Source organism: Armigeres subalbatus, chromosome 2 (genome assembly GCF_024139115.2).
Source record: "Armigeres subalbatus isolate Guangzhou_Male chromosome 2, GZ_Asu_2, whole genome shotgun sequence".
In the NCBI taxonomy this organism is placed as follows: Eukaryota; Metazoa; Arthropoda; class Insecta; order Diptera; family Culicidae; genus Armigeres; species Armigeres subalbatus.
Window position 1 is genome coordinate 58,131,555 of NC_085140.1, and position 27,567 is coordinate 58,159,121.

The window sequence follows — 27,567 nt, forward strand, 5'->3', positions numbered from 1 at the left end:
AGCCGAGCGTTCGGTTCCTGTCTTTCTGCTAATATCTCAGCTGAAAAAGTAGTTTGTTTATTTCGGCATTCGAAGAAGCCGCCGTAATCATACGTCCATTCAGCTGATATTTCAGCAAAAGAACTTAAACCGAGAATCGCACAGCCGAGATCGGAGAAAAAATTTAAGTTTGTATGTAATTTGTTTCCATTCAAGTCAAACTAAAGTACATAAAGTGTTCAAACATTTCTTAAGAACTTGTCTTCTAACATTCACCTTCTGATGATATGCACTTTTTGCTGATATGTTCGAGCTTCGTTGATGTATTTGTATTCAAACGTTTGATATTTTGCGAGCTTTTCTCTTGCGCCATTCTTACATTAGATATCGGTTCGTTCATACCTCTGTACAGCCGATAAAAATCAAAAGTTGGTAGTTTGGTACCCAGGCTTGTGCGCATGTATTGATGCGGATCAGAGAGAAAAGCTCCCAGCCAGTCTGAACGCCTAAACGCGCAACACCCCCTGCTTCGGCTGATCGTTCAGTCGCTTTCAGACGATCATGCGCGCGTGTTGTTGCTGAGTTGAAGTCCCGATCGCTGCTGCGCGTTGTCTACCTGAAGCACCGTCTCGGTTCCGTTATCGCGAGAGAGATATTTGCGTGTGCGTGCTGGGAATAAGTGGCTTCAAGTTTGCAATCAAAACATTGGGAAACCGAGGCTGTCTAATTGCTGTGGGAATCGGTCAACAATCAGCGAAAACTTCCCAGATTCCGGCAATTTGATTGTGGATAATTTTGTCGTGGCAGGTGATCGTGTCGTGCGCGTCACGTCAGGCTTGTGAGGCTCGCGGAAGATTAGGCTGTGCAGTATGTCGGAGGCAGTTGTGATGAATCGGATTTTTCGCTACTTTATGAAGTTCCACGGGTACTTCATTGCGTTCTGCACGATCTTCTTCACGTCGGTGATCATCGTGACCTCGTTCACCGGGCGGAATCTGCACGAGGAACCGTTCGTTATCGAGGAGGAATGTGAGTGTTGTTGGGGATAGGGGCCCAACGGTAGTGCGATACGATATCTTGATCTTCTTGCAGTGTGCAATAGAAAATGCTGGGCAACCAGATGCGGCCGTGTAGTGAAATTTGCTGATTATGCTGTTTTCTCTTTCCGATTTTCTCATTGCATGTGTGAATGGTCAACGGGGTGGTATGTGCGTCCCTTCATTCATTACGGGGGCGACGATGTGTGGCAACAAATGGATACCAACATAGTTGAAGCGGTGCAGCGGTATCCGATACTGATTCAGGTAGAATCGGCCCTATGGTTGTGTGCCTCTGTGATATTGGCCGTAGGCCTATACAAGGTGAGCTATGGTTTCTGCATTGATGTTTGGTTTAATAGCCAGATGCACAGCTGTTTTAGGATGGAATAATTGAAACCGGTTTCTTCTAGTGGAAAGCATCAGCACTGCTGACAAATTGAGTACCAATCAAAGTTTAAATTGATCTGAACAAAATTGTATGACAACTGAATGTCCACTGCGTCCACTGGCAAAGCTGAACTGTTTTTTCAAAGTAATTCAAATTTCACAACATGATGGTTCGAATTATCCAGAGCGTGCTGGAATTCAATAACAGGAAATAGGAAGGTCAAACGTAAATAAAACATTTGCGGATAAACACGTCAGCAGAACTCTAATACGTGTTTTGTCAATATGAGAGTTGATTGGCGAAGCAGCTCAAAGGAGTGTGCCGAGAACATTTCGTAGCTTTAATGAAATACTGTTTTTGCTTCATGCTAGCTTCTCCATTGCAATAGGGGAATTGCAATGAATTACCTGGTTTGAGCAAGCTTATATCGCAGTCATACCAGGAGTTAAAGTTTCAATGTCATTGTGGGGTAAAGCACATTGGCGTAACTACAGGGGAGCTATGGGGGGCTATAGCCCCACCTAGAATCAAGTTAGCCCCCCTAGAATTTCTACGACTTTGCATGAGTACTGTACATATCTAGTGCTCTGATCATATCTGGGCGTAACTGCAAATAATGAATTCTTATCATCTCTCTCTACAGTGAGTTTGATATATTTTATCATGCTTTCTAAATCCGAAAAATTGCTATATCTTGGGTTAGGAATGCTAAACACGAAGGATATTGGAAGGATGGTTAAGGTGAATTGCGTACGAATCTAATTTCTAAAGTAAATTACACTTTCGGAGGAACATAACTCCAAAACACAACTCGTTTTCAGTATGCACAAAATTGTTTTTAGATGTGCTTATCACCTATGAATTGACATTTGTGCTGTCAAAATGAGAGATGAGCCAATGTGAGAGATAGGACGGGTATGGTTACAGTCATTTTGGGACTTTGTCGAGAAAAATGTTGGAGTTGGAACAGTATTTTCATGTTGATTCAATGCTGATTGAATAAATAATAGAAGTAACAGACTAACGGAACAAATACAATGACAGAGATTTTGATTGAATAAAGAATATTCAAGTAAAATAATAAACTGCCCGTTTAATATTTAGACATCATGAAAAAGACAATTGTTTAACTTGAGTAGGAGACACAAGATGCTTAGGTTACCGAAGAATTTCTAACAAATCTTGACTTTTATTTATCAGCAAATCATTCATTTTTCAAAATTTTTATGTTTACATTGCGTTGAATTGCCTTGCGAGTATTTTTTTAAGTGTGCATATGACCTCTAGCTTTCCAACATAACCCTTAAAGATGCATGGCATTTCTTAAAGGATTGTCAAGAGAAACATTTCGATAATGTGATAGCCAAGTACAACGTATCATATGCCTGTAATAGCAGACATTAAATGAAATTTTCTTTCTGCAGATTTCTCTGGTAAAGTATTCAAACGATGTTGCTGCTATTTCCCGAAAACTTTGAATTTCCAATAATCCAAAAAAAAAGCGCAGTAAACTTTGAAATTTTAAGGAGAGGTAACTAAAATGTAAATGAGAAATAACTTAATGAGAAATGACAACAATTATTTCTAATCTATATACATAAAAATTAATTTCTGTCTGTCTGAACCTTATAGACTCGGAAACTACTGAACCGATCGGCGTGAAAATTTATATGTAGAGGTTTTTAGGCCAGGGAAGGTTCTTAAGTTGGTTTGAGACCCCTCCCCTCTTTGGAAAGAAGTGCTCCCATACAAAACAAACACCAATTTCATCATAACTCAAGAATTAATCAAGCAAATGGAACCAAATCTAGCATGTGAAGGTTTTCGAAGGGGAGATATGTTTCGGTTGTTGTTTGAAACCTATCCCCTTCTGGAAAAGGGGGCTTCCAGACAAATGAACCAGAAAATTCTGCATAACTCAAGAACTAATCAGAGGATATTTTTTTAGGCGAAACGAAGTTTGTCGGGTCTGCTAGTGGATATATAAAACTCGAAAGTCTTATGTATCTGAAGCTCTTATGTTTTTTACGTACCACGACATTTCTAGATTTTTATGTCAGAGCTGTTCAAGTTGTCACTGGATGTATTGAAATAGCTGTTTGGTAGGCCAACTTGCGAACCGTTAAACAAATACAAGAACTTTTTTGTGTTTGACTGTAAGAATAGAAAAAAGTTAGCCCCCCCTAGAATTTTTCCTTAGTTACGCCAATGGAAAGCATCAGAAGTAACATGTGATGAATTTTATGGTTTTAAAAAGTCAATTCAAAAAAGATTTTTAATTTGCGAACAAAGGCGTAGGATTTGCCAATCCGCAGATGGCAAGTTTGACTCTCAGTCCGGTCTAAGGATGTTTTTGGATTGGAAACTTCCTCGACACCCTGCAATGGCGGGCCTAGAAAAGCTTTCTCAATTAATAACTGTCGAAATGCTAATAGAACACGAAGTTGAAAAGCATGCTAAGTTCCAGTTGGAATGTAGTTGAAGAAGAAGGAGATACCTGGATGGCAAGGATGTGTTCGATCTTTAGTTTTATGGGTTCGTTCATTTAGTAGTTTGTCAATAACTCATTTCAGAGTCTGAATTTCAGATTTTTCTGTATGGTGGAATTCTAGAGCGAAGGTTTTTCTACATCTCTACCTAACGGTTCGTTGTTTGAATTCCACTAAGGGTCAATTTCTTCACCTTCGCTTAACTCTTAAGCGGTGCTTATCCATACGTTAACCCCTGATTTAGCGCCTAAGCAGAGGTGAAGAAATTGGCCATTATACTTATAGCGCTAGTACCATGTCAAAAGTATATCAGGCACTAAGATTGTGCAAAAATATGCTTCTGATTAATTTTAATACGGTTTATTGCTTTTTTCTCGTACAGTACACATTAGAGTGGTTCAAATTTTGACTTTTTTGCCCCCCGATGCTTAAACGATTGCATTTGCCATTTTAATAATCCTCCTAAATTTTTAGCAATTTTGGATGTAATTTGACTGTGCACTGTGAAAACTGACCCTTATGTAGAAGACCGTTCCGTGAAGTGGTCCATAAACTATTTAAATATAATCAACACATTGCCTACACAGAATATTTCTACAGGCTGAAAGGCAGTTGTTGTTGCGAAGCAATTTCTCGTTTGGAAGCAAAGTTATGAAGATAACAAAAATTCTCATTATTGATATTGCCAAAAACAAAAATTCTCATTATTGATATTGATATTAAATCCTGGTGTTATCAGGGAATTTCTCCCCACCTGGAAAATACCTGGAATTATCAGGGAATTCCTGACATAATCAGGGAAATTTCGATACCCGGTGATCACGAGTGAAATTCTCTCAAAAGATGAAAAATTCCCTAAAAATATACCAATCAAATCTATTCAAAAGGTAACGTTAATGGATCGTTGTTCCGCAAAAAATGTTTTGCCATCTTCTAAAGAATTCCTGGAGAATTTCCGAAGCTATTATTGGTGTAGTCTAGGAATTTAACTGGGGATTGCTTTGTAAACTCTTTTGAGTATTCCCTCGGAAATTCTTTTGGTTTATATTAAAAAAATACTAAATTAGTTAGGATTTCTCAAAGCAAATCCTGAAGGAACTTCCGAAGGAATTTTGGGATCAGTTATCCAAGGAATTATTCGAAGATTATAATAGAGCGTCCATAAGAATGATTAGCAATTTTCTAAATTATTTATGGAGTAATTTCCAAGATAAAAATCGATTCTTTTCTTTTCTCGGAGAAATTTCAAAACGAATTTCCGGAAGATTTTTCGTATGGTTTCTTTAAGAAATTCCCGAAAGGAAATCTGAAGTGATTTTCAAAAAAAGTGTAGAGTGATTTGTGAAGAATGTTTGCTAAAGGAATTCTTGAAAGAATAGCCGAAGGATTCCCGAATGGATTTTTCAAAAGAGTTTCTAAAGGTATTCTCGAAGTATTAAGAAATCTCAAAAGCAAAATATCCGGAAAAACTTCTCCAGGTGTGTTCTAAAGTTTTCCTTAAGATACTTTTGAATGAGTTCCTAAAAAATCGCAAAGAATTTCTAAAAAATATCCGAAGCATTTTCCGAAGGTTTTTGCAGTAAAGCAGTAATAGAATGGTAGTGGCGCTATAACCATTGAAATTATTCTGCCAAAATATGCTTCAATAAGCTTCGTAATAAATATCGTGATAAAGCGGAGAATGGAAATTGAATGTATGGGGATGGCATCAGGTTGTTGTTTATCATGATATCAGGGTGTCCATTCAAAATCGATTTTCAGATTCCCGATTTTTTCCCGGTTGGAGAACTGATACTTAAATATCATAATAGCGGATCTAAGTAAGAAATTAGCTCTTAGCCCCATTCAATATTAATCAATCCCAGTTTTGTCACATGCGGAATTAAAGGAATTAGAATCCACAATAATTTCTTATTTATTCTCATTCTAGAATAGATTTTTTGATAGAATAGAAAAATGAGAAACTTAATTTCTTCTTGAAGTTACTTAGGCTTAGATTTCCCTCTCAATTCCTCAAAATAGGAATAATCTTAAATAATCTTCTAAAAATAACTCAAGAATCCTTTGGAAATGCTTCAGAATTTATTTGATGATGTTTATTAGCCCTCTAAGGCCCAAATTTTTGTTTTCACTGCTCAAACTTCACACTTTTTTAAATCGATCTACCTAGTTTGAATTTTTAGAATTTTGTTTTTCAATATTGTTTAGTCATGCCGATTTTTTATCATATTTAAGGGTTGAAAGTTTTCACCCAATATTGCAATATTAGAAATTGATTTTCATGGAACATGGAACTTATTCTCTATTTTCGATATAAAAAGTTAGAGAATTATTCTGGATAAAAAATCAAATTTAATAAAATTAATAAAAATTTCCTAAATTACCAAACATTCTTTCAGAACTCCAGATTATTTTTTGAACAAAATTAATCAAAAATAGTTCAAAAGCTGTTCATGTTCGCCCACAGTCTTCTCGTGAATCCTTCTAATTCCTCTTAGATTAATCGGTATTCATGTCTAAGAAGTGGATTGGGAGTTCACAAATTTACGACAAACAGCTCAAAGAAAATAAAATAGATGCTAGAGAAATATAATCCACCTAATCAAATCATAAAACATCGGCATGATACACAAATAATACTTGGCCAAGAAAACGATGAAAACTAAAATTTCGATTAATAAAAATAAAGTTCTTGTTTTTAATAAATCCACAGTCGCAATGAGATATTTGTCCAAAATACGTTTGACCTTTCAAGTCAGTAGGACTTTTCGTACTTCCTTTTTAGCTATCACTATTATATTGAGCTCAATTTGTAGAAAAAAAAGGCACAGCCTTATAATTCAGAAACTTTCAGAAAAGCAATGCGGAAATCGATTAAAGAGAATAGATTTCAAATGGTCGTGGTTCTGCCAAAACGCACCCAGCGGCTTATTAACTAACTTGTGATATTTTTATCGTAAAACTAAAACAGAAATCATTTCATATCAATTTATTCACGCTATTGTTCTAGGATTCTTCTTCTTCTTATTGGCATTACATCCCCACACTGGGACAGAGCCGCCTCGCAGCTTAATGTTCATTAAGCACTTCCACAGTTATTAACTGCGAGGTTTCTTAGCCAGGTTACCATTTTTGCATTCGTAATATCACGAGGCTAACACGATGATACTTTTATGCCCAGGGAAGTCGAGACAATTTCCAATCCGAAAATTGCCTAGACCGGCACCGGTAATCGAACCCAGCCACCCTCAGCATGGTCTTGCTTTGTAGCCGCGCGTCTTACCGCACGGCTAAGGAGGGCCCCATTGTTCTAGGATGTCCTCAGTTATGGGGTATTGGGAAATCCAATAGGATTTTTTATGAATTGAATCTGCTAAGTGAAAACTTGGACAGAAACTTCAGTTCAGTTCAGTTCAACTTCAGAAACCATTAGCTACGATGCTTAATAAAATCCTATATTTTTGATACCATAGCTTTTCTTAGTTGAAAAGTCCAATACCATCTCTATCCACTGGTTCCTTGTGCAATTTCGATTGCTCTGGTCAATCACGGAGTAGCAACTACGAAGTGTACGGTCATCATGCTCATGCTCATGCTTATAGCCTTTCAAAGTTGAGGGGTCGTGACTGCCATCCATAATACTTATACAGGCTGGTGGATCGCGACGTACCACTCTGGGAAACGTTAGGCATAAAGGATGTTAAGCATAAAATGCCCCAAAAACAGCCCACGACATAAAGAAGGTATTATGCCTAACGTCATGGACCCAGACCCAGATCTCATATTTTTGCATCAACACATTTCCTGAAGAAGTTCTGAAGGATTTCCTGAAGAAATTCCTAAACATATTTCCGGAACATTTCCTTAAGAAGTTTTCTTAAGTTTCTTTAAAAAAAACAGCTAAAATAAAATTCAAAGAGATTTCCGATTCCTCAATAAGTTTCCAAAAAAATTCCTAAAAAAAATTTCAGCGGAAATCAGCAAAGTATTTTATCCAAAACAATTCCTTGAGATGTTTTCTAAAGTTTTAGCAAAGATATTTTAAAATTAAATCCTGAAGGAAGTCCTGAAGCAATTCTTAAAATCCGGAGGATTTTCCGATGGAATTGAGAAATTTTCAAAGGAATACCTGGAGGAATTTCTCATGTGATTCCTGAAGGAATTTTGATTGAATGGCTGAAGCAATTTCTGGGTGAACTTGCGAAGGAATTTCTGGAAGAATTTCTTAAGTAATTTACAACATTGTTTTGTGAAGCCACCAAAAAATTATTTAAAATAATATTTTTCTCAATATTTACTTTTTTGAATTGATCATTTTGCTGCTAAAATCTATATATGGCACATTTGTTTTTGCCTGGAAGTTAATGTAAAACACCTGAAAAAAAAACCCTGGAAAAATCAGGGAATTTTGTTTTTACAGAAGAGTAGACGTTGATGTTATTCTTTTACGTGTTTTGTTGTGTTTTACGAATCTCCCACGTTTCAGTATTTCCTTAATAACTTTTCTTGTAAACCTCAAATCGTTTCGCAACAAAAACGGCCTGTTTCCTTGTGAAATTTCTTATATTGCCAATGTACTCATATGTTTTTAGAGCTTAAAGGGAAGCAAAGGGAAACGGGTTTCCATGAAAGTTACTGTTTTCATAGCAATTTTCATACAAACTTCAAACCGCGCGTGCTCACTCAATTTACATCTAAATTAGTTAAAAATTTAGGTGGGTTAATAAAAAGGCAAATGCAATCGTTTAAGCATCGGGGGGCAAAAAAGTCGAAATTTGAATCACTCCAGTACACATAGTACATTAAAATCAACTTTACCAAAGAACCCATATTGTTTTACGCCTCAAATTATTAAAAAAATTATAAACAAAATATCTAAAAAAAATGCTACGTGCAGCACTTTTACGGTTTTTGTTTTTGATTTTTTATATAGTTAGGGCTTACAAAATATGGGTTCATTGGAAAAGTTGACCTCAAATAAGCCCAAGAATCGACTGAGACATGAAAACGTGATACAATTTTTGATGGAAAATTCTCATTCGAATATTCCCATCCCATAGAACGCATTACTTACCAAAGTGAATCCAGATAATATATCACTTCTTACTAACACAATATCCTATCCTGAGACTATCATGGAGATGCAGAGGTATACTCGGTCTCTAGTAACAACGAGAGTCGAACTAATAATGCTTCCTTTCCTTGATGACCGTAAGAACGTGGCCGGCGCCTATTGACTGAGTAAAAATGTAATGAATTTCCGAAATTTGTACATTGAGAATGATAGCAAAATCGCAAGCTCTATTCAATTGGTTCCCTGTGCCATTTTCAAGTTCTAGTCAATCACGGAGTACCAACTACGAATTGTACGGCCATCCTGCTCATGCTCATGTGAAGCTACAACTTCCCGACAAATTCTACCCAAAAATTTATTTGGATTTTGCAGGCCATATATGAACGAAAAACGTCGATTTTTTTTGTATCTTGAAATCTGTTTAAAACACATAAAATATTTGTTCCAATGTTATGGAAAGTTGTCGGTCGAGATTGGGCATAGATTCCATTCAGTTGTTGTTGCAATGATTTTCGTCTATCCCACAGACAATTATGATTTTTTAAGGACAAAATCATGTCAAAATACTAAATCGATTTGAAGAAAACCTAAGTTTTGACCAAATGAGCCGAATTTTTTACCAGAGCTCTATATTAGCATAATAGTTATGAATATGGTCGATTTTAAAAAACTTTAAAGTTAGAACAGATCTAAATTGCACCTATACACACATACACAAGCACTCACGAACACAATTTAAATAGTCTACTTGTCTATCTGTATTAGGTAGAGACATCAACGTTTTGTTCCTTAACTCACGGTTCCGAATTATTGAACGACTTTAAAGTTTCCCATTTAGGTATTCATGGAGTTGCTTGCTATCTAAATAGCAGCAATCTATAGGGTAAGGTGAGGAGACTTGATCCCTTGAGAGAGTAGTTTTGTTCTAGCATATTTTTCTAGTATATATCCCATAGACCTGCGCACTATGGTCCAGGATACAGATTTATATACATACATATTTCATTTTATGAAATACTGATATGTAATGTTCTACAAAGTTGTAGAGCAGCTTATTACAATAAATTTAGTTAAAACAACTTCTTATGTAGCTCTTAAGTTGGCTGATTTAGAGCAATTTAACCTTTTTTCCATTTTTCACAAATGTCACCTTCTGAAGACTTTTAGGGCTTTTGAAGTCGCGTGATTTGCTATAAGAACATCTTCTGTATCTTTTTCCGTTGTTGAGTTATATAGGGAGCGGGACCATTTGGGCAGCACCCCCTATTCCCGTCCACAACATTAATAACTCGACCGCGTTCCAACCAAATGGCTTGATTGTTTGTACATCACTAGATATTGACAGGAACTAACCATGTACTAAAAAACAAGTAATTCGGTTGTAATGCGCTCGAGTATTGAACGGAATTGATAGCCCATTCATTGTGTTCTCTGTACAATTTCGCAAGTTCAGTCAATCACGGAGTAGCAACTACGAATTGTGCGGTCATAATGCTCATGCTCATGTTATGCGCTCGAGTAATGAACGTTGCTGACGGGAATAGGGGGTACTGCCCAAATGGTTCTCTACGACAACAAAAAAGTAGATAAAAAATACTGTTTTTATGAGGGAAACCCTTGGGTTAGGGTGCTTTAAATCAGCCAAATTAGGAGTTATAGAAAAAGTTTTTTTTTTAATTTATTAGATTGGGCTACGCAACAACTTTCTAGAACATTACATGTATTATGTTCTATAAAAAAAACTTTTATTTTATTTTTTAAATGTTCGGCCACCCTATTTTTTGATAGCATCAAGGTGATGGCCTTACTATTCCGAATAACATTTTTTTTTCTAAGAAATAGGGTGTGGGCGTAAAATGCATCTTTTCGCAAAAAAAATGTATCCTGGACCATAGTGCAGTTTTTCTCAACCTAGGGTACATGTAACACGGGGGGTACCCTCGCTGTCACCAGGGGGACTCGGACGAATAGGCCTAATGGCGGATATATTATGATTCCAATCAAAACTTATTACTGTGTTTTTATTTAACAACTTTGTGTTACCGTCGTCGGGGTGACAATGGGTCAAATGGGGGTGAGTGAGTGAGTGAGTTCCCACGCTATCAGCTAAGCCGTTCCTGGGTGGACGTCAGGCAAAATAACAGCGATTTCAATTTCGTGTTGTTCTTCAATGGCGCTCTGCTTACGTTTCAACTTCTATACAATTTCATACATTCATACACCTCCTTTCAAGAGGCTCGGAAGCCTCTTTTCAAGAGGCTCTGAAGCCTCCTTTCAAGAGGCTCGGAAGCCTCCTTTCAAGAGGCTCGGAAGCCTCCTTTCAAGAGGCTCGGAAGCCTCCTTTCAAGAGGCTCGGAAGCCTCCTTTCAAGAGGCTCGGAAGCCTCCTTTCAAGAGGCTCGGAAGCCTCCTTTCAAAGGCCCGGAAGCCCCCTTTCAGGAGGCTCGAAGCCTCTTTTTAAGAGGCTCGGAAGCCTCCTTTCAAGAGGCTGGAAGCCTCCTTTCAAGAGGCTCAGAAGCCTCCTTTCAAGAGGCTCAGGAAGCCTCCTTTCAAGAGGCTCAGGCCTCCTTTCAAGAGGCTGGAAGCCTCCTTTCAAGAGGCTCAGAAGCCTCCTTTCAAGAGGCTCAGAGCCTTCTTTCAAGAGGCTCGGAAGCCTCCTTTCAAGAGGCCTGGAAGCCTCCTTTCAAGAGGCTCAGAAGCCTCCTTTCAAGAGGCTCCAAGCCTCCTTTCAAAGGCTCAGAAGCCTCCTTTCAAGAGGCTGGAAGCCTCCTTTCAAGAGGCCTGGAAGCCTCCTTTCAAGAGGCTCGGAAGCCTCCTTTCAAGAGGCTCAGAGCCTCCTTTCAAGAGGCTCAGAAGCCTCCTTTCAAGAGGCTCGGAAGCCTCCTTTCAAGAGGCTCAGAAGCCTCCTTTAAGAGGCTCAGAGCCTCCTTTCAAGAGGCTCGGAAGCCTCCTTCAAGAGGCCTGGAAGCCTCCTTTCAAGAGGCTCAAGCCTCCTTTCAAGAGCTCAGAAGCCTCCTTTCAAGAGGCTCGGAAGCCTCCTTTCAAGAGGCCCGGAAGCCTCCTTTCAAGAGGCTCAGAAGCCTCCTTTCAAGAGGCTCAGAGCCTCCTTTCAAGAGGCTCGGAAGCCTCCTTTCAAGAGGCTCAGGAAGCCTCCTTTCAAGAGGCTCAGGCCTCCTTTCAAGAGGCTCAGAAGCCTCCTTTCAAGAGGCCTCGAAGCCTCCTTTCAAGAGGCTCGGAAGCCTCCTTTCAAGAGGCTCAGAAGCCTCCTTTCAAGAGGCTCAGAGCCTCCTTTCAAGAGGCTCGGAAGCCTCCTTCCAAGAGGCTCAAGCCTCCTCCAAGAGGCCTGGAAGCCTCCTTCCAAGAGGCTCAGGCCTCCTTCCAAGAGGCTCGGAAGCCTCCTCCAAGAGGCTCAGAGCCTCCTTCCAAGAGGCTCGGAAGCCTCCTTCCAAGAGGCTCAGAAGCCTCCTTCCAAGAGGCTCAGGAAGCCTCCTTCCAAGAGGCTCGGAAGCCTCCTTCCAAGAGGCTCGGAAGCCTCCTTCCAAGAGGCTCAGGAAGCCTCCTTCCAAGAGGCTCGGAAGCCTCCTTCCAAGAGGCCTGGAAGCCTCCTTCCAAGAGGCTCAGAAGCCTCCTTCCAAGAGGCTCTGGAAGCCTCCTTCCAAGAGGCTGGAAGCCTCCTTCCAAGAGGCTCAGAAGCCTCCTTCCAAGAGGCTGGAAGCCTCCTCCAAGAGGCTCGGAAGCCTCCTTCCAAGAGGCTCGGAAGCCTCCTTCCAAGAGGCTGGAAGCCTCCTTCCAAGAGGCTCGGAAGCCTCCTTCCAAGAGGCTGGAAGCCTCCTTCCAAGAGGCCTGGAAGCCTCCTTCCAAGAGGCTCAGAAGCCTCCTTCCAAGAGGCTCGGAAGCCTCCTTCCAAGAGGCTCAAGCCTCCTTCCAAGAGGCTGGAAGCCTCCTTCCAAGAGGCTCAAGCCTCCTTCCAAGAGGCCTGGAAGCCTCCTTCCAAGAGGCTCGGAAGCCTCCTTCCAAGAGGCTCAGAAGCCTCCTTCCAAGAGGCTCAGAAGCCTCCTTCCAAGAGGCTCAGGCCTCCTTCCAAGAGGCTCAGAAGCCTCCTTCCAAGAGGCTGGAAGCCTCCTTCCAAGAGGCTCAGGAAGCCTCCTCCAAGAGGCTCAGAAGCCTCCTTCCAAGAGGCTCAGAGCCTCCTTCCAAGAGGCTCGGAAGCCTCCTTCCAAGAGGCTCAGAGCCTCCTTCCAAGAGGCTCAGAAGCCTCCTTCCAAGAGGCTCAGAAGCCTCCTTCCAAGAGGCCTGGAAGCCTCCTTCCAAGAGGCTCGGAAGCCTCCTTCCAAGAGGCTCAGTAGCCTCCTTCCAAGAGGCTCAGTAGCCTCCTTCCAAGAGGCTCGGAAGCCTCCTTCCAAGAGGCTCAGGAAGCCTCCTTCCAAGAGGCCTGGAAGCCTCCTTCCAAGAGGCTCAGAAGCCTCCTTCCAAGAGGCCTCCTTCCAAGAGCTCAGCCTCCTCCAAGAGGCTCAGCCTCCAAGAGGCTCCAGCCTCCTTTCAAGAGGCTGGAAGCCTCCTTTCAAGAGCTCGGAAGCCTCCTTTCAAGAGGCTCAAGCCTCCTTTCAAGAGGCTCAGAAGCCTCCTTTCAAAGGCTCAGAAGCCTCCTTTCAAGAGGCTCGGAAGCCTCCTTTCAAGAGGCTCAGAAGCCTCCTTTCAAGAGGCTCGGAAGCCTCCTTTCAAGAGGCTCGGAAGCCTCCTTTCAAGAGGCTCAGAGCCTCCTTTCAAGAGGCCTGGAAGCCTCCTTTCAAGAGGCTCAAGCCTCCTTTCAAGAGGCCTGGAAGCCTCCTTTCAAGAGGCTCAGAAGCCTCCTTTCAAGAGGCCTGGAAGCCTCCTTCCGAGAGGCTCAGAAGCCTCCTTCAAGAGGCTCAGAAGCCTCCTTTCAAGAGGCTCAAGCCTCCTTTCAAGAGGCTCAGAAGCCTCCTTTCAAGAGGCTCAAGCCTCCTTTCAAGAGGCTCAAGCCTCCTTTCAAGAGGCTCAGAAGCCTCCTTTCAAGAGGCTCAAGCCTCCTTTCAAGAGGCTCAGAAGCCTCCTTTCAAGAGGCTCTGAAGCCTCCTTTCAAGAGGCTCTGAAGCCTCCTTTCGAGAGGCTCGGAAGCCTCCTTTCGAGAGGCTCGGAAGCCTCCTTTCAAGAGGCTCAGAAGCCTCCTTTCAAGAGGCTCAGAAGCCTCCTTTCAATAGGCTCAGAAGCCTCCTTTCAAGAGGCTCGGAAACCTGGTTTCAAGAGGCTCGGAAGCCTGGTTTCAAGAGGAAAATGATATTATTGAAAAATTATATTTTGATCCATAGAACATCAAGTTTGCGCATTTTTTTATCGTGATCTATAATCAGGGCCGGATTTAGCGAGAAGTGGGCTCCGGGGCCGACAGACATTTTGTATTTTTTATTTTTGACATTTTGTATTTTTTTCCGTGGAAAATTTTGATTTCTTAAGAAAAATTCTTTTATAATTGCAATTTTTGCTTCTAAAAGTGCTAATTTATTTTTGTTTTGTGGAAAATTTTCAATTGTTAATGGAAATTTTACATTATTTGTGGATAATTTATATTTATTTATTGCTAATACCCTGATCTCTTCATCGGCGATTTTATTATTTTTTATGGAATTTTTTTAATTCTTCATGGAAATTTATTTTGGCGGTACCTTTTAAGAAAAAGGTTGAGAAACGCTGCATAGAAAAAAGATCATTATTTAGTGAGTCTTTTATTGGACCGTACCGTACTAATTCTACAGGTCGGTATGCATATTTGAACCCTCAAAGTGATCTTTTTAGTTGCCACGCAAAATTTGAATAACTTCTCATAACATCGACCAAATGCTTAAAATAAGAAAAAAATTATGTAAGGTACACTGGGGGAAGTGGAAAAAGGGGGTAAGTGTAAAAATTGACTCGAAAAATTGGAATTGTACATACTTTACAGTTTTTACCACATCATAACATTATGCAAGAATATACTTTGATGCTCACACTAATACTATGTTGAAATTTGTATAATACATACACTAACACGGTTAACGCTTGAACTGTAATTTAAAGTTTCGCGAAAAGTTGATTTTTGCATTCATAAAATCAATTCTTATTTGCACCAATTGTCCCTTTTTCAAGTGAATTTATATCACAGGTTACTTTTACAATACAATAAAACTAATCCCATTCAATTTGTAGTGGTTTGTACCATGAAAGCAAATAATTCAAAGATTTTACACTTACCCCTGGTATCAAACACTGCGGGGGAAGTGGATAATGCTCTAATAACGCAAATTTTGTCTTCCCTCCAGGGTTTATTTCGATAGCTGTGAATCTTAATATGTTCCTTCTTTGTTATCATTGTGATTCCAGTGATGATTGGACTAATATAAATGAGAAAATGCCTGATTAAACCACCTATCGGTATTGATGCCTTTCACATGTTTTACATATGAAAAAATGTATAAAAAAGTTAAAAATAGCACTGATAGGTAAATATATTCTATAATTCACATTAATTTTTATTCATAAAAAGTATCGCCGTTGAATGCATTTTTTTTTGCGAACAAATTGGTTAAGGACAAGTGCTTAAGAATAGCTGATAATTTTGAACGTGCTTTGCACACACACATACATACAAATACGCACATACAGACATCATCTGAATTCGGTAAACTAAGTTGATTAGTTTATAACCCTGTAAGTCCCATTTTTCCTATAAAAAGTTCATCTTTGGGGCGAACATATAGACTTTTACGTTCACTTAGTGTTCGAGAAGGCAAAACCAGCCCTCCCTAGCCATTACGAGAATTCCTTGAGTATCTATTCCGTTAAGGTAATGAAATCATTCCACAAAAGATACTCAGAGCAATTATTGTATTGATTTTAGTTATATGTAACTACTCATCACAATTGAAGATCAAGGTATAATGGGTTTTCCACTTACCCCATCCCACTGGGTTAAGTGGAAAAACAACTCCTTATTTTTAAATCTCTTTCCACAAATTTCAAGCGACCAAAATGGTATGAATTACCGTACAGTTGGTGCAAAATTGACTGTTTTTGATAGCTCATTTTGATTGAACCCATTTAGATCATTTAAACTGGTTTTACACTAATTCAAACATGCACTATCGATTTTTCCTTTTCCACTTCCCCCAGTGTACCTTATATAAACATGTCAACATTCCTTCACGATTTTAGAATATTTATTTAAAAAAACGCAATATAGGGGACACTTGATTCCTTCTTGCCATGCAGGTGTCTTGTTTTTAGTAGATTTAACAAACATGATGAAAAGTTGGCTCGAAAAAATATTTATTTAGAAAATATCATAAAAAGGGGATCAAGTCTCCCCAAATTCGAAGATTGTATACCAAGTGTATTCCATAACAATACTCGTTCATGAATATGCCCAGCATGTCGGGAAATCTATGTATTTTGAAACAAAAAAATAAAAAATCAGAAAGCTCTTTTCTACTTTTATCAATCCAAATTCTTGGAGAGTGATCAATTCCCTCTATGTATATTGAAATTATATTTTTGACAGTACTTTAAAAAGTCGTTTGTGTACCAATAACAACATTTTGCGGACTATAATCGCTCATCACCACATTTAAATTATATGTTTCTCAGTGAGCCTGTGCGAAAACCACATACAGTTATTAATTTTTGGCTGTGATACAACGGAAATGAAAAAAGAGGATCAAGTCTCCCTAGTCTCCCCTACGGTACATACTATGTTGTTGGCCTGATCGTCTAATAAGAAAAATGAAGAAAAGCAGAAACCGTCATTTTCCAGGAAGTTGTCGAGCTTTGGCTACACAAGTATAATATTAGATTAGACACAACAATATGGTAACAATATGGTATTGATTGAAATTATTTCGAAACTCTTGGGCTTTTTGTTTTACATATGTCGTAAAATGATATTTTCTATTCTGGCGACTTTATAGGAATTTGACGTGATTAAACAAATTGAAAAATTCTTTTGGTTTACTTTTAGTTTACATTGTGAGCAAATATTAATTACCCAGCGATTAAGAGGACAAATTGTATTGAAATTCCATAAAAATATGTGATTAAAATATATCAATTTTCGATCTTTCTATGTGTTGCTATTTTTTTCAATCATGATAAAAAACTTTAAATATGTTCAATTAATTAATATAAAACCAGATGATAACACCAGAATAATAGACACTAATCAAGCCCACAGAGCCAGTCGTGACTTCAAATTAACAGCTTTCCCACTCACAGGGAGGACTAGAACACTCGTGCCGGCTTCAAATTAGAATACAATTAACATAACAATTCGCATCAACGGAGTCATTAAGCCCACTTCACTGCATTGTGTACACCTCTAGACCAAGCTCCGACCAAATCGATTAGTTTAAACCCGTTCGGAGAGACCTAGTCTAGACCACACAGCTGATGATCTCATTCGCCGGCGTATGCGTGCCGCCAAACCCCGGTTCGATTGTTTCGTCTGTGTTGCGTGACCCACGAACCTATCACTGACCGATTTTTTTTGCATTGCTTGTTTTTTTTCTCTCTATCTCGCAGGAAAATAAATCATTTCTCACCCCATTCCTGGCGCTGTTCATCATCGATGGGGCCGTCGTCGTCGTGCAGGAAATACTGAACCTCTGCACCGGAAGACCATCGGAACTGGCGACGATCGATACCCGCCAGTTGGTTGTTATGATTCGTGAGTATGGATTCCGTACAGGCGTGTTTGGGTTTTAATTCAGCTATTTGAATACATGTACCAATGTCATGCCATATTTTGCAATTGTCAATGGGTTTAATTTTAAATGAGATGATTTGGCAAATTTGATACACAGTGTTTACTCGAGAACCTTCGTTTTCACTCTATTTTGCGCTGATAAATATGTTAATAATTGTTGTCGTTCATCGGATAGTGTTATTCCACAAAAGTGACCTGTTCGATCAAAAGGGTACCTGGTAAGTTGGAAAACTGGTGTTATGTGATAAGGATTGCTATAGAAATATATAATTGGAATCCAAAACTTAGTGCACCCAACTAACGGATGGCATAATAACCTTACAGAAACTGTACTATGTTGTGGTATATACAGGCTAGGAATTTTTTAATACAACCATTGTATTGAAATCTTACAATTTGGTACCTTTTATTTTAAAACAGTATCTGTAAAAGAAGGTTACATTTTTTGTATTAAATTCACTGTAACTTGCAGAACTATATATACCAAGATTTTATACAATAATTCTCGCTTAACTTTTCAAAAGGACCTAAGTAACATTTTTTTCATGAATTAATTTGAATACTGCAATCAATAGCTTTCATGTTGTTTTGTTGATTGCGCTATTCAAATTAATTCATGAAAAAAATGTTACTTAGGTCCTTTTGAAAAGTTAAGCGAGAATTGTAAGATTTGTTTTTTGGGTATTCCTGAATATAAATAAGGACTGTTCAGTTTATTGAGAGGACACTTTTACATGACGATATAAAACAGAAAGGTTGGTCAATTTCGATAGAGTTTGCTTTATCGTATATTATAATACACTGTCAATCAACTGTATTTTTTGAAAAGAGATAAAACGGTTTAAATCCAACAAAGTGGCGCTTTTTGTCAAAGCTTATCAAATTTCGAGTAAACATAAGTTTCCCAGCAGATTTTTTATAATCAAAATTGACAGTTTGTAAAAAAATGTAAATCATATGTGAACGAATTCATCAAGAAGATCGGAAAGAAACACACTGTCAATGATTTGTCAATTTCCAGAAACAGTAGAGCCTGTGGTAGCCCGGAAATGGAATATAAACGGTTGGAGCTGTTGAAAATCCAATAAATTGAGATTGTTATGAATATCGCAATTTTCTGAGTTAAAATTGTTTCGTTGATAATTGGATTTCATTTCTAGAAGGTCAGATAATATATTAGACGAAAACAAACAGATTTTTAAAAAGATTGATGGTTTAAAAAACATCGACAATACAAAGTGTCCTCTTCATAAACTGAACAGTCCTTATTCAAAACGAAACACAAAGGTAAAATCCTTGGAGCAACAATCATTGGGAAATGTGCTTGCAATTTGATAAAAAAAACAGCAGTGAGTTATAAAAGCGTGTTTATCATACTCTGTACGAATATTCGGATTCCGTGGAACAATTTAAAGACCTAAACAAAATATTGGAAAGTTTTTAAAACAATTATGGATTATTTAATTTCTGGGATTATTTTTTTATTGAAAATCTGAACTTCAGAAAAAATATGGACATCTGGTCATATTCCTGTGTAATGTGTCCGAAGGAAACAGGCTGAACTCAAATCGACTATTTCCAGCTGCTGGACGAACTGCGTACAAATATAATTCTTCTGCAAAATGTTTCACACAATTGACTGCTCAGAGCTGATTTCGTTCATCTGCCACTTTTACGTCCGATACCGATGGCCATACAAATTCCCGCCTCAATTCCAAAATCGTCCTTCTGCTCTACTATCTTGCTTATTATTTTTTATTTGTATATCTCCTATTCTACTGTTATTAGTGTTCATAAGCTTTTTCTATGAGGATTCCAAAACTCAGCCACAAAATTACAACACATGCCTTTCACAAAATTCGTCGAATCCACTACAGAAACCATAACTGCTTCAAACACATTAGATTTTCGGTTTTTTTCTATTCTAATAGAATTCAAATTTTCTAATCCTAGCTCAAAATCTCAACATAAATTCCAATCAATTTGCAAAATCATCAAATCAAATTAGCAAATCCAACTCAATAACTTCCATTCTCAAATCGGACTCCCATATTTAATTATCCGAACCAAAAACCTAACCTCAATAATCCACTTCAGGTTTTACTCCGAATTCAATCTCTAAATCCGAATCCTCAACTCCAATATGCAAATCCGTATTCTCCAATGTTATAATGTTGAGAAACTGTTAATTTAAAAAGCCACTAAAAAGCTCAAAATAATTTTCTTAGAAAAAAATATCCATCAAATTGCTTTCTACAAATATGAAAGGAATTTTCGGATGAATTTCTTAAAGAACTTCCAAAAGAATTTCTCAAGAAGTTCCCTAAGGTTTTTCTAGAAAATTCCAAGATAGTTCGTAAAGAAAAGCTCCGAAGGATTTTCATAGGAATATCTCAAAAATAATCATAGACTTATTGGAGAAACTTTCACATCCATTTCTGTTATCATTGCAGAAGGATTTTCCAAAGGAATCCGTGAAGAAATTTCTTAAGGAACATATAAGGCACCTCTAAGATGAATTTAAGAAAAAATTATAAATGAATTTCCGAAGGAATTTTACAACAACAAAAAAATCTGGAAGATTCCTAGTAAAACAAATTGGATGAGTGTTGAAATAACATATAGATGAATATTCCAATTCCAATATTCCAGAAACTTGGAGAAGTTTTCGATGTAGCTCTTGAAGGAAATCCTCAAGGAATTTCTGAGTCTTTCTGAAGGAGTATGATGGTCGACTGTGTCATGGATATTTTAAGGGTTTTTCTACATTGCAGTTGATCCAACTGTGTGGCCCCAAATGGGTGGAGCGAAACAGTGTGGCTCTTCGTGGATGCGTGTACACCGACTGACTCCTCACCGACTGACATGCTAACGGGTGAATCTATAATTATTTTGATGATTAATTATTTTAGAGCGTTTTAGGGGAAATGCTACATGGTTAAAAGACTATTATTCTTCCATTTACTTCCACTATTCACTTTTTATGTATCAACAAACAGATACGTATTTCGTTTCCTACTTGGAAACTTCTTCAGTGTTTGTTATCGACTTCAGTGTTTGTTGTCGATAACAAACACTGAAGAAGTTTCCAAGTAGGAAACGAAATACGTATCTGTTTGTTGATACATAAAAGTGAATAGTGGAAGTAAATGGAAGAATAATAGTCTTTTAACCTTATAATTATTTATTTATTTATTCAGACTAAGGCTGAAGTGGCCTGTGCGGGTCTACTCCATTCGGCTCGGTCCATGGCTACACGTCGTGGCTACATGGCTACCAACCACGCAGTCTACGGAGGGTCCGCAAGTCATCTTCCACCTGATCGATCCACCTTGCCCGCTGTGCACCTCGCCTTCTTGTGCCCGTCGGATCGTTGTCGAGAACCATTTTCACCGGGTTACTGTCCGACATTCTGGTTACGTGCCCGGCCCACCGCAGTCGTCCGATTTTCGCGGTGTGAACGATGGATGGTTCTCCCAGCAGCTCATTCAACTCGTGGTTCATTCGCCTCCTCCACGTACCGTCCGCCATCTGCACCCCACGATAGATGGTACGTAGCACTTTCCTTTCGAAAACTCCAAGTGCGCGTTGGTCCTCTACGAGCATCGTCCAGGTCTCGTGTCCGTTGAGGACTACCGGTCTAATGAGCGTTTTGTAGATTGTCAGTTTGGTACGACGACGAACTCTATTCGATCGGAGCGTCTTGCGGAGTCCAAAGTACGTATGATTTCCAGCCACTATGCGTCTACGAATTTCTCTGCTGGTATTATTTTCGGCAGTCACCAGTGAGCCCAAGTACACAAATTCTTCTACCACCTCGATTTCGTTACCACCGATGCAAACTCGCGGTGGGTGGCTCACATTGTCTACTCTTGAACCTCTTCCTATCATGTACTTCGTCTTCGACGTGTTGATGACTAGTCCGATCCGCTTAGCTTCCCTCTTCAGTCTGATGAAGGCTTGCTCCATCTTCTTAAAGTTACGTGCCATAATATCTGTGTCATTGGCGAAGCCAAATAGCTGGACGGACTTATTGAAAATTGTACCACTCGTGTTAATCCCTGCTCTTCGTATTACCTCTTCCAAAGCGATGTTGAATAGCAGACACGAAAGACCATCACCTTGCCGTAATCCTCTGAGGGTTTCAAAGTCGAAAATGCCCCTGAAACTCGAACTACGCACATCACCCGATCCATCGTCGCTTTGATCAACCGTATCAGTTTATCCGGAAATCCGTGTTCGTGCATTAGCTGCCAAAGCTGGTCCCAATGAAGTCGATGAATAGATGAAGTGTGGGCACGTTGTATTCGCGGCATTTCTGCAGTACTTGGCGAATGGCGAACACCTGGTCCGTGGTGGAGCGTTCGCCCATAAAACCCGCCTGGTACTGCCCCACGAACTCCCTTGCAATTGGTGCTAGTTGACGGCATAAAATTTGGGAGAGTACCTTGTAGGCGGCGTTCAGCAATGTGATTGCGCGGTAGTTGCTACAATCCAGCTTATCGCCCTTTTTGTAGATGGGACACACGACACCTTCCATCCACTCCTGCGGCAAAACTTCCTCCTCCCAAATCTTGGTAATGACCCAGTGCAGCGCTCTAGCCAGTGCCTCACTACCTGGTAGTTGGTCAACCCCAGGGGCTTTGTTGTTCTACAGCCGGCCAATCTCCTCCTGGATTTCTTGGAGATCCGGAGCCGGTAGAATTATGTCCTGCGCGCGTTCCCCCAGGTCCATCACCATACCGCCATCTTCGTCTGCTACATCGCCATTCAGGTGCTCTTCGTAGTGCTGCCGCCACCTTTGGATCACCTCACGCTCGTTCGTAGGAAGGATCCCGTTTATGTCCTTACACATATCAGGCTGTGGCACGTGCCCTTACGTGAACGGTTCAACTTCTCATAGAACTTTCGTGTGTTATTAGCGCGGTATTGTTGCTCCGTCTCTTCACGGTCTTCCTGCTGACGCTTTTTTCTCCGGAAAATCGAGTTTTGTCTGTTCCGCGCTTGTTTATATCGTGCCTCGTTCGCCCTCGTGCGGTGTTGCAGCAATCTCGTCCATGCTGCATTCTTCTCTTCTACTAACCAATGGCGGATCGAATATCTCTCCAGCCATCTTCAAGAGACGCTGCGCCTAGCTGCTCTTCCGTTGGGAGTGCCACTTCCAGCTGCTGCGCGCATTCTTGGGCTAGTCTACCGTCTTGTAGCCGCCCAAAGTTAAGCCGCGGCGTCCGACTTCGACGCGTGTTGTACACCGTCGAGAGTTTTGAGCGCAGGCATACTGCAACGAGATAGTGGTCGGATTCAATATTCGCACTGCGGTAAGTGCGGACGTTCGTGATGTCGGAGAAGAATTTACCGTCGATTAGAACGTGGTCGATTTGGTTTTCCGTTTCTTGGTTAGGTGATCTCCATGTGGCCTTGCGGGGAAAGAAGGTGCTTCGGACTACCATTCCGCGGGATGCTGCGAAGTTTATGCATCGTTGGCCGTTGTCATTCGCAGACAATCCGATCCAATGACCGGTCTATACATTTCCTCCCTTCCTACCTGTGCCTTCATGTCACCGATGACGATTTTGACGTCCCGCAGTGGGCATCCATCGTATGTCTGCTCCAGCTGTGCGTAGAACGCTTCTTTCTCGTCGTCGGGTCTCCTTTCGTGTGGGCAGTGCACGTTGATGATGCTATAGTTGAAGAATCGGCCTTTTATCCTCAGCTTGCATATCCTTGCGTTGATTGGCTGCCACCCAATCACGCGTTGGCGCATCTTACCCAGCACTATGAAGCCGGTTCCCAGCTCGTTGGTGGTGCCACAGCTTTGGTAGAAGGTAGCCGCTCGATGCCCGCTTTTCCACACTTTCTGTCCTGTCCAGCAAATCTCCTGCAGCGCCACGACGTCGAAGTTGCGGGGATGTAATTCATCGTAGATCATCCTGTCGCAACCTGCGAAACCTAGCGACTTGCAGTTCCATGTTCCAAGCTTCCAATCGTGATCCTTTATTCGTCGCCTAGGTCTTTGCCGATAATATCGAGTCGCATTATCTCTTATATTGTTCGTAATTATTGGTTTTCCAGGCGGCTTATTGGGCCTGCGCAAACCTCCTGTCTCGTCGGAGGGCCGTCGTGTCAGGGCTGTTTAGCGTCCCACCTAACATCAGGACTTGGGCTTGTGCGCTTTGAGCGGCACACGGTCGCTTTGGTGGGGCCTACTTGCGGATACATGCAGCTTTTTATAGGAATTTAACAGGGCCCACTGTCAAACTCCACCACATCCTAGGCAAGCGCCACAACTCGCAGATGGCCTGGGGAGGGATCGTCAAGCCCTTGGACATAGTCCCTGCTGCCCCCCCCCCCTGTTAGGCATATTAGCGAATACCTTTTAACACCGTGTCCAACATATTCTCATACAAATTCAAACTCCTTTCACCTCGGAAATTCGGTTAGTATGTGTTTCGCAATATAATACACACAAAAAAAGCATTCATGAATTCGTGAACTAACAAGTTCACGGTGTATTTTCTCGTGAACAACAGCCACGGATTCGGGAACACAGTCACTTTTTCTGGAACGTTCTGGAAAACGTGACTGGTGTTCCCGAATCCATGAATTGAATCTCGGTGTATTTTTGCGAGTTAACGAATTCGGGAACGCTTTTTTTGCGTGTACCGCTTTTAACTTTTTCGAGCAGCTTTAAACATTTTTCTCGACAGCACATGAAATAACCCGTTAGTCTTACATCTAGTGAACTGAGAGGCCATTCAGCAGTTTTGGACCAAATTCAGTGTATGAGAAGTCTTTTCGGCCTTCTGAAACACAAGATCGTACTTTTCAGAAATACTTTCTAAGCTTGGTCTAACGAAACTCTCGCGTTAATCCGTCATTCTCGATAAAACAAACAGAAGCTTGCTGCGCTTACAAATAACTTCACCACTACGACGAGATGAAAAAGTGTATGAGAATATATTGGACACGATGTACATAACTGGCACCAAACCAGGGAATCCTTCTGGTACAATTTTTAGGGAACCCTTCCTGGGAAATACCTTCTCCCTGGATTCTGGTAAATTTATTCTCCAATAAAAAAATTGGTTATTTCATCTACAAGGATTCTGGAAAAATCTGCCACCAGTGATTCTTTCTGCAGGAATTCTGAGGAATTTTACCTAGCTACATATTATGGGAAAACGCTCACCTTACTATTGCTTCATCAAGATTTCTGGGGATTTCCTTCTTCTTTAATTCTGAGACAATCCTTCCACAGGAACTCGGCGATTTTCTTTCTCCGGCAACTCTTGAAAACTTATTTTATATGAATACATGGTTATTCATTCTCTAGGAATTCTGGGGAATTCGTTCCCAGGATTTATGAGGATTTACCCCTTCATAAAATATGGATAATTCTTCCTTCAAGGATTTTAGTGAACTTCGCCCCCTCTAGACTGCCATTTTCCTTGAATTCTGTGTAAATTCTTCCTTAGGAATTCTTGTAAATACCAGCTTAATGAAATCCAAGATACTGATTTTCCAAACATTCTAGGTTCTTGCATATTCAAGTATTCTGGGGATTTCTTTTCCCCTGAACCTCGGAGCTTTTCATTACTTCAGGAATTATGGGGTATTATTCCACCAAAAAATCTTATGTTTTTCAGCCTATCTCTCCTTCTACACAGGTATTACATTTTCTTGGAAAGGAAATCTCCCCCCAGATGTTTTAGGGAAATTCTTTTTCGGGAATTCTGGGACTTCGTTCTATAAGAATTCTGGAATATTGTTGCCTTAGATTTTTTTTAATTTCTCCTTTATTGCGAAATTCTTTCTTCAAGAATTTCTACTACAGTTGTTCTCCGGAATACTCATTCAGGAATTTTGGGGGATCACCCCTCCAAAAGTTCGGGGCGATTCCTCTCGCACAAACTATGGAGAATCCCTTCTCCAGAAATTAAGAGAATTCTCATTTTCTGGAATTGGGAGTAATCCAGGAACATTAATGTTCCTGGGGAATTACTCCCCCTCAGCAACTTTGCCAAGTTTCCGTGCAAAAGATTGGGATTTTATTTATGCGGGAGCAAAATTTTAATACCCTGTTTCTCTTGCTTCGACGCTATTCTGATAACTGATTAGTAAATGGTAAAAATAGAATATAGGCAATATCCCGTACGCGCATACATACAAAATGATACCAAAGAAACACACGGCTCCCCGAAAAAAAAAACGGATTTCCACGGATTCCTAGTTGTAGGAGACCTGACAAGGTGTACAGGATCCATAAGTAAGTAAGTAATGCGTATCGAGGCATTATATGCAAAAAGGTATTTAATTACCGGGTAAACATGAAATCATCGTTTTGAAGAACTGCCGATATTTGGCAGCTCGTTGGACAGTATAGATTATTAAAGCTGAAGTACTTCTGCACTTATATAATAATACGAACATTTAGCTTTGGTGAACTTCAAACACAATATGATTTTCATGCTTTTATTTGTCAAATGCGAACCTAGCGATTGTAGTGTGCAAATATTCGAAACGCAATCGGTTGTTGTTTCTCTATCTGAAGAATATCCAAATTGACCGTTCAATAGGTGCACGATAAGAATTCTCGGATTGTAATGTCTGTTTTTTTGTCCGTGCTCAAGAAGAAATGAAGCATTGCAGAACATTGGACGGCATTGAAATTTCCTCGTTCCAGTCATCGAACCACAAATAAAATAAATTACCAAATCAAAATTTGCGCAATAAAAAGCGCTCGGGAAATCTAACGTTTCTATCATATTCCTCTGATGGGAGTGTTGCAAAATCAAGTGACCCCTGTACCATAAACATGTTTCTCTTATAATTGCACTGCGCAATTGCTCGATGGGCCGGTTTTGCGGTTGACCGCTTACGGCCGCCTCTAATGGGGTGCGACCTTCCTCGTCAAGGGGACAGAATTTTGTTCCCGCTAAATGAACAGTGTGTTAATTGCAGTGGCACCAGTGACCGGTGAAACTGTCTCCGGTTCGGTTGGAAGGTTGAACTTTGAGCAACAATGCCTCTGCTAATGCAATGGTGGTGTCTTGAGGAAGCATAACAAAGTAGACGCACAAACCAGCCAGTGGGTGACCGTTTCTCGCATTCCTACAGAGACGGGCGATTACCGACACAAAAATGACTCATCACGTCCTATTTCCTTTCCCAAACAGTGGTCAACGTGTACGTGCTGGTCAGCCTGCTGGTGCTCTATCGAATGTTCGCCAAGGGACCCCCGCCCATCAGTCAGAACAACTTCGTTCGGTTCGACAACGAGCGAGACATTGAGGGACAGTTGCCGGCCGCAGGCGGCCATCAACAACCGACAGCCCCCGCAATCCGAAGCTAGTGACAAGGGTTGACTTCATTTAGTACGGTAGGTTAATTAGGATGAATTTTAAGTGAGTTTACGAAATACAGAACTGTATTGTATCTTTGAGAGCGCGCGATGGATGATCGGAGTTTATTAGGCTCGGGTCACGACCTATTTGAAGTGACAAAGTGGCATTCGTATTGTAAATATGTATTTAATTTGTAAGACAATCATTAAATGTTGAACGAAATTATATTTTTTTCCGTTTTTTATTTCATCAATCGTAATTGATGCTCGTATGGTTTCGATTTTGATTCAATCAGTCACACGTAGCACGGTCAGCGGATTGGCGATAATTGGATTTTTCGACATGTGAGAGTGATCGAATTTTCTGATGGAAGCAAAATCACTTCTTTTGTGCACGTGGAATGCATTGCGTCAGGTAAGTTCAACGTCCTCTGTGGTTGGTAAGTTCGATGCAACGGAAACGATTATTTTATTTAAATAGAGGTACAGATGGAATTACG

General features: G+C 40.2%; 2 protein-coding genes across 3 annotated transcripts in view; one reads left to right on the forward strand and one right to left on the reverse strand.

Moving 5' to 3' along the window:
• LOC134214431 (uncharacterized) overlaps nucleotides 1–27,567 on the reverse strand; it is a 481,597-nt gene that overhangs the window by 94,521 nt on the left and 359,509 nt on the right. The gene's annotated exons all lie outside the window — the stretch shown is intronic.
• On the forward strand, nucleotides 517–27,295 carry LOC134214421 (uncharacterized). The gene is made up of 4 exons (XM_062693797.1): nucleotides 517–1,008; nucleotides 1,249–1,340; nucleotides 17,541–17,685; nucleotides 26,901–27,295. Exons 1-4 carry the CDS (start codon nucleotides 849–851, stop codon nucleotides 27,074–27,076), a joined length of 573 nt encoding a protein of 190 aa, XP_062549781.1. The 5' UTR covers nucleotides 517–848; the 3' UTR covers nucleotides 27,077–27,295.

Coding starts and splice junctions, on each gene's coding strand:
- LOC134214421 (XM_062693797.1), top strand. CDS start 849: ATGTCGGAGGCAGTTGTGATGAATCGGATTTTTCGCTACTTTATGAAG. Junction 1,009..1,248: donor GTTCGTTATCGAGGAGGAAT/GTGAGTGTTGTT, acceptor ATACCAACATAG/TTGAAGCGGTGCAGCGGTAT. Junction 1,341..17,540: donor TGGCCGTAGGCCTATACAAG/GTGAGCTATGGT, acceptor TCTATCTCGCAG/GAAAATAAATCATTTCTCAC.